Genomic DNA, 7,819 nt, shown 5'->3' with positions numbered 1-7,819 from the left:
GCTGACATCCAACAAACTCATGAACCAAGCGGCATCAATCTGGTCTGAAAAAACGAAGCCACTGCGGATATGCCTTAAGCCTGCACTCTGTCTAATGGCCAGCGGGGGGCGACTCCACAGGATGCTAAAAGAAGACCGATTGCAATAAACTTATATATTGTAGAACTTATATTGAATACTTTTTCCATTTTGGATTTTTTTTTTTTACCTTAAAACTATTATTGCTGTTGTAAAGACTGATTTTCTATTTGTTCCTACAAGGGCATTTCAAGATCGATCACTTGCACCCCATTCCTAATAGTTAGTAAATTAGTCACAATTTCAATCTACATTTGGTTAATTAACAAAGATTTGAATATACCATTACTTTTAAGTAATTCATCAAATAAAAATGACCCATTTGTAAAGCCTCTCCAATGTGAGGATTTGCATTTTTCCCTTGTCTCTAACCATCTAAAACTGAAACTATTGTTTGTTTTGTTTGTTTTGATGTTGCTTTTGCCAAAATAGCAAATAAAAGAGGGCATGTAGGACTCTATTTGTTCTTATTTTCTGATATCTCACATACAAAAAAATGAATGACTGAATCAGGAAAATTAAACTTGGCTGCAACCCAACTTCCTATAAAACAAAACGTTTTTTGTCAGTTTCTTTCATTTAAGAAACATTGCCTGTCTCAAACCAGAACTACATGATCATGCATTCATTTCATCCTGGTTAGACTACTTTAACTTCCTTTTCACCTGCCTCCGCAAGTCGTACCGGGACCACCTATAAATGTCCAGAAAGCTGCTGCAAGGCTGTTAACCATGCTTAGCAGGACAAGTCACATTACACCCATCCTGTTGTCATTACAATGGCCCCCTATCCGTTTCAGGACTCAGTTTAAGGTACATTTACATTACATTTCCAACCAGCTTCCCCCATATATCACCTCCAGGCCACTTGGGTCTTCAAACCAGGACTTACTAGTTGTTACTTACTAGTTGTTGTTTTTCTTATTAAGCCTAGCACACAAAAACAATGACACTCATCAACAGTCTGGCCAGTCTTTTATTGTCAACATAATTACAGAACAAAGGCAAATTAACTCAATAATCACAATAATATTAAAAATACAATTTTTAATAACAAACACTTTAATCTGTAGTGCACTTTAAACATCCGCACACCACCATGTTAAAGGCAGTCCACGGACAAACAATCTGCTGAGCTGACGAGGCGTTTCAGAGTCGAGTGTGTTCATCAGGAATTGTACACATGAAGTAAAGGTTGTTGAGGATGTACTCTGGAGCCTAATCCATTAATAGGTTGTTACTTAAAAAAATAAAATAAATAGCAGTTTGCATATTTGTTTTCCCACAACTTTCCTCCTGTCGTTAACTATGGCATGAATTTCATTTTCTTTCCCAACGCACTGCGGTGGCTAATCTAATTAAACAATTGAGAATAAGCCATAGATGTACAAATACATTGTAACTGCTGAAAGAAAAAGTATATCTATAAACTAGGCTAGTGGTTCTGAACCAAATGGGTCCCACGGTAAATCTGAGGGGTAACCAAAACTTAATTTCTCTTTTATTACTGTAAAACACTGGAAACCTTTACCTTTTGCAGTCTCTAAAAATTCTTCATGTAAAACTTAAAAGTAAAAAGAAAAATTACTGCTCAAAACTCATGAGCGGTCACAAGTAGACATGGCTTCAATTTAAAGGAATACGCTTATTCACTTTCTTGCTGCGAAGATCGATACTACTCTCTCATATTTAGCTAGAGGAACTAGTGAGCAGCCTGTTAGCTTAGCTTAACCAGTTGCCAGGCAATTTACAGAGATTCCAGGAAATCACTGGTCCTAGCCAAGAAATAGTCAGTACATAAGCCTTAACAAATGAGATATGATATTCATTTGTGAGTTAGCAATGCAAGGCCAGTTTTATACAGAGCAAGGCTAACTGTTTCCCAAAGTTTCCAGTCTCTACTCTAAGCTAAGCTAACTGGCTGCTGTATTGTTTTGAGTATTCTTTTAAGGAGTCACAAGCCAATAAGGCTGGGAATCACTGTAATATACTGATCTGTTGGAAAAAGATGTGAAGAATTTCCATCCAAGAGGTGATTAATACATTTTGTTAATGATCTTGCTACACGTTAAGAGTGTGAATATCATCTATTAAAATATGGCTCTTATTTTGGACTGAAACCATTAACAATGTAGTGCACCGCTGATGACAGGTGCTTCATGGAAGAAACGTAACATTTCCCGGTGAAGGTTTGTGTTCTTAGAAATGAACATTACAAAAACAAAACAAATAGTGACGTCCAAACTCAACCCGCCCAACAGCAGCAGCAGCAACAACGACAGACAGATTCAGTGCAATTAACTACACTCTTGCTATTAATCCAAAACCTAGTACATTAGAAAACAGGCAAGTGCTGATTAGGCTGGTGCAAACCATTTGTGCATGGCTGCATGTACAGCAGGTAGACATGTGTGCACATACAAATACAAGCACTCTTATTCACACAGCTTCTTCTAGTAACCACACACACACACACAAAGCAGCACAAAAATGGAGGATCTGCAGTTTCATTAGCAACACTGACTGTAAAACCCCTTTCTGAAGTCCAGTCCTTCAGTAAATTTAACTTTCCAATGTAACTCCGTCTGCTCCACCAGTATAAGTTCATTGGTCCCAGAGGCACATAAGCCTGACTAAAACAGCTTAAAACAGGACAGTAAGGAGCGGGTAGAAAGAAAGATTAGTTAAATATCTTTAGTATTTTCTAATTAAAATAAAAACCTCAGCACAAAGGGCAGGATTGCGCAAATACAGTGTCTGCACTGAAAACCAGTGAAATCATAAAAGAGAACTAAACTTTTACTTGTCATTTGAATTAAAAATATATATATATTTCCTGCCATTTTAAGTCACAAAAAAAAACTAGCTAAGCCAGTAGCCGATAAAATCACCAGAGTTCAAGCAGTTGCCAGAAGCTGCATTGTAAGTAATATCAAACCTGGGTAAAATAGTCCAAGCAAATGTGTCTGATCTACTTCTCAAAGTGTTGACAGCTGATTTCTCCTACAGAACAACCTTTCTGGACTGTGCATCACAGGTGCAGCGCTGCTCAAAAAAGGTGAAAACAAAAGAAAAAGAATGACACAAAGAAGAAAAGTGTTCTTACTCCTCTCACAGGCCAGTGAAAAAATTAATTTTAAAACATATTAATGAAACAACGGAGATTGCTGGGTTGTTGAGGTTTTTTTTACTGCCACTAGGAGTCCCCAAAGTCAGAAATTTCCAAATCCTACATTATTATTATGTGCGAGGAAATGTAATTTATAAATTGGTTTAGGAATTAAATATTGAGGATGAACCTATTAAAGAAAAATGTTAAAGAAAAAAAGTTGGAATATAGTTTTAAAGCTGTTCCATTACAGACATTAGAAAATTGCACAGCCTGAGACATTTCTCTGTAAAAGTCACTACATTTTCATGGAAAATCGATTCAGTCTCCTATAAATATGAAGCTGACACAAAGAAACCACCACAATTCACAGAGTTAAGTGCTTGTGTGAAGGGGGCTTAGCTCACACTAAATGCTCCTGACTGTCATGACATTAACACAACTAATGCCCTGATGTAGTAAAACCTTCTCATCTGTCAATTTATTGAGATTCAAAAGATCTGTTTGCAGTGAGTATTGTCACCCAGGTCTGGAACGGAAAGAGGCGGTCAGCCACTACAATCATGGTCGATTTGTGCTCTACTTCGTTTGTCTCCGAGTTTCTTCTGTCCCCAGCACTAGGTCCCGCCTCCCTCGTCTTCTTGTTCCTCCATGTTTTTGCGTGCCATTCTCTCTCTCCGCTCTGCCAGACGCTGACATCGAGGACAGTCTTTACCTGTCCGGAAGCAGCTGCGATGGTAACACGCATGGCATTCTGAAAAGGGGAGAAACGTCACAGAAACAAGGGTCAGTGACACTTTAAAGCGTTTACAACACAAATCAGCTCCATCGCCTAAACCAAACAATGCTGCAGTGTTCACAAATGCTAACCAGTTAGATCAGTTTGCTGACAATGACATGTCAGCCAATCACACTCAGATCTGAGGGAAGGGTGTGAAGAGTATAAAAGACAGACAAGATAAAGGCAGAAGGCAGAAGGCAGGACGAAGCGGGAATGTGAGAAGCTTTTCTGGCAAACACGCCTCACCCTGAACCCGTTCAGACTTATCCCATTCTTCCAAAAGAGGCCACCAGAGTGCTTTAAAACCCTTCAATGTCTTCACTACTCTGCAACAACAGAATCTTGAATGATTTCTACGCCACCCCACCACCACAAAATTTTTTTAATGAAAGATAGATAAAATGACAGGCAACTCAAATTCAAAAACAGTGTTTATTTCATGTTCACATGAAGATGAAGCTTAAATATTAGCAGGCAGATCTGAAATAAAATAAAAGCATAAAGTACACATTCATTCAGACACATGTAGTCACCTTGCATCATAAGACATTCTTCCTTCAACAAAAATCGAAATAAAAAACAAAATGGCTTAAAAACAATCACATGATGAGGCAATCGCATGATGAGGCAGCGCAACAACAAGCATTGTTTCCTCCAAGCTCCATTTAAATGAAACAACACTGCTGATTTCACAGAGGGATCAACTGATTAGCAAAATCAGCTAAATATAGTGTTTGGTTGGAATGAAAACAGACCCCACCACTGGCTCAAGGGGAACATGTGTAACAGATTATTCTTACAGACGTCCAAACTGAAATTCATGACCGACGCAAACTGAAATGTAAACACTTATGAGTGTCACACCACTTTGGTATCATTTGTCATACTGTTTTGTCCCAAGTCAAAAGCCGTACAGAGCTCAGAGCCAATAACAAGAAAATGAAACCACTGACGGCAACTCCAGTGCCAGTCGTCAAGCTTAACACACCAACACCTCCAGAATCAAAACGAAAGAAGCATCCACCACCAAATATCTGCCAAATATCTACCCTCCACCAGTTGTGCAACTGTGCAAACGTCAGAGCCAAAGCCATGAAATGTTTAGTGCAAGGAGCTCAGTGCCAAATGAGAACAGCAGAAGAAGTGTGCAAAATGCTACATACCACCAGACGGTTAAAAGGTTGTAAAAAGTTAGATTAAAGAGGGAGGAAGAACAGAGGTAGGAGTGCCCAAATAACCGTTTACATTCTTACAACATTTAAATACTTAAAGGAATAGTTATTTTGGCATTCAACATTTTGGAAAGCCAAGATGAGAAGGATTGATACGCCCTTTTCACACCAGCTGCTAAATACAGAGTCTAAATATACAGTCAGGAGGAAGTGACTACACCCAGCCAACAAATCGTGCACAAACCCCCATTAAACAACAACATGTAATTTTTACACTTTGTTTTTAGTAAAGATTAAACAAACCAGGTACGATATGTTAACTGGTGCTGATTTGGTGCGAATTTTGTTACCACTGGACAGTGCCAGGCTAGCTGTTTCCCCCGTTTCCAGGCTTACGCTAAGCTAAGCTAAGCAGCTCCTGACTCCAGCTGATATTTTCCACATAGACATGACAATCTCCTCATCTGACTCGGCGAGAAAGCAAATTTCCCAAAACTATTCCTTTAATGTTCACTATTTTACACTTTTTACAAGTAATTGTTAAAACATTAATACTGCCAAGATGTTGGTCAAAATCGATAGATAGATAGATAATATTCTATATTGTCAATGTAGTTGCAATTTTGCAGATTATAAAGCTGCTCAATATATGTAAAACATGAGTGGACTAAATAAAACCACTGTAAACCTAGTAAACTCTTTTCACTGTTGCTTGATATGATATGCTTAATCCTGAAGCCCTCTTAACGTTAACTGTCATCAGTCAGTCATTCGTATCTCAAGAAATACGAGCTTCCGTTTTATTCCAGCTATTTAGTGTACTGTAACTTGGCTGATACTGTATAATTATCATCTTGCTCTTACTCTTGTCCTCCCCTCTCTCAGAACAATAATCTACTTTCTCCATCTCTGCCTTCTGTCCTGCTCTCTTTTTCTGTCCCTTCTCTTATCTTTCTGCCTCTGTATACTCTCCTGGCTTTGCGAGTTTTAAAACCTCTCCAGTTAGTCTCGGTTATGGTGGCTGGCTCTTCCTCCTTAGTATCCATCTCACTTTTTCCATCACTCCCCCTGTTTCTATCACTCTCCCCCTTGCCACCCCCTCTAGTGATAACAGCCCCTTTCACTTCTGTTTTCGCTTCGTCCTCCATCTCTTTTTTTGTGAACCCGGATACCATCCAATGTACCTTCCTCTCTCGTCCTACTTCATCTAGACTTTCCACGCTGCTGCATGTTTCACTGTCACTGCCCCTTCTGTCTCCTTTAGAGATGTTCTTCTTTAGTCTGTCTATGTGAAGAACCTTTAATAAGTTAACTTTGTACCTTCTTGCATGCCCATCTCCCCTTTCCTTACTGTTTGCCATCTTTTTGCTATGTACCTCCCCATATTGACCATTTCCTCCCTCTTCTCCTCTACAACACTTTGTCTCTTTCTCCCTCTCTGACTCTGTACCTCCTGTCATCTCCTGCTCCTCCTTATTGCCTTTACTTCTGGAGAAAGCTTTCACTAGCTTTCCGGGAGTGAAAGCTTGAAATGTTTTCCCTCTTCCCTGCCTCTCTTCTGCTGTGCCCTGATCCACATCTAGCTCTACATCTTCCTCCCCTCCCTCCCCATCTTTCCTGTCTTGGAGGAGGACCCTTGCCAGCCTACGAGGTTTGGAGATCTTCCAGTCTCTCCAGGTAAGTGGAATGGCGAGGCGGGATAAGGGGGCTCTTGAGCCGCCCAACAGCAGAAAGGGCTCACCTTCGCAGCGCTGGCACTTGTTCAGCTGGAAGGGGAAGATGATGTCTTTGTCGTTGCTGCAGAACTCGCACACAAAGCCCTTCGCCTGGCACAGCTGGGAGAAACCGAGGCAAAAGTGACAGAAGGACCAGACATTTGATTAAACTTAAACTGGGGATCTCTGGTTATCTGCTGACATTACAACAGTTTCTGTTGCTGTATGATAGCCCGTTTCAGACTTCATCACTGCGATAAATTAACTCTCCATGTTAAAAGAGAAGACATGGTTATCTTACCACACAGCCAGCTACGTGCGTGGTACCAAGTTTAAGCAGCTCTTTCATCCGGGGAGCCAGATCACCGTTGCGCACAGCAGTGAGGTCATTGATGGAGAAGAGGTGAAGGTCCTCTGTCAGGTGACCTGGCAGGCTGTCAAACAGGTCCAGCAACCTAAAGAACACACAAACACACAAAAAGGTGAGATCCGTCTGCGCAGGGAGCATAATTTTACACACAAATATTTTGAAATTAGTGTGAAACTAAAATAACAAACGCATCTTACTCTTTAGCAAAGCGACAGGTCTTCAGGAGATTTTTCATGTGAAACAGCTGCACCCTCAAAACCTAACAGAACCATAAAAATGAAGAAAACACCTTGTTACTTTAAGATACACTTTTAATACCTGTTTAATACAGGGTGGAAGGTAACACAAGGCCAGGTTCAGTTCCCAGTTACAGCATATGGCAGGGGTCGGCAAATAAGTCTGGCATCGGGTCAGTAGGTGGCGGGCCAGAACATGGTCAATTGATTATTATGATCCATTATTTACTGTGTGCCTTGTTAGCTCAGTCAGTAATGCACAGGACTCCCGTTCAATGGGTTCTGAGATCTGTTTCAGCAATAGCCGCTATTAGGTTTTTTTTGCCGCTATCACATTAATCTGGCCACGGGCCAGATAT

At 40.2% G+C, this 7,819-nt stretch overlaps 1 protein-coding gene across 1 annotated transcript; it reads right to left on the bottom strand.

Annotated features, from left to right (window-relative positions):
• Window positions 1-1,035: 1,035 nt before the first annotated feature.
• On the bottom strand, window positions 1,036-7,482 carry LOC119884073 (run domain Beclin-1-interacting and cysteine-rich domain-containing protein-like; the record flags this gene model as incomplete). Its single annotated transcript, XM_038694541.1, is given in 4 exon segments — window positions 1,036-3,940; window positions 6,881-6,974; window positions 7,156-7,309; window positions 7,422-7,482. Coding segments are annotated over 4 exon segments (446 nt in total), but the record flags the coding sequence as incomplete, so codon positions are not given.
• Window positions 7,483-7,819: the final 337 nt, after the last annotated feature.

The sequence above is a fragment of the Micropterus salmoides genome, unplaced genomic scaffold (genome assembly GCF_014851395.1).
Source record: "Micropterus salmoides isolate LMB-PRFRI ecotype aquatic unplaced genomic scaffold, ASM1485139v1 Ms_hic_scaffold_3145, whole genome shotgun sequence".
NCBI classification, from domain to species: Eukaryota; Metazoa; Chordata; class Actinopteri; order Centrarchiformes; family Centrarchidae; genus Micropterus; species Micropterus salmoides.
This window is presented reverse-complemented; position numbering and strand designations above follow the sequence as displayed.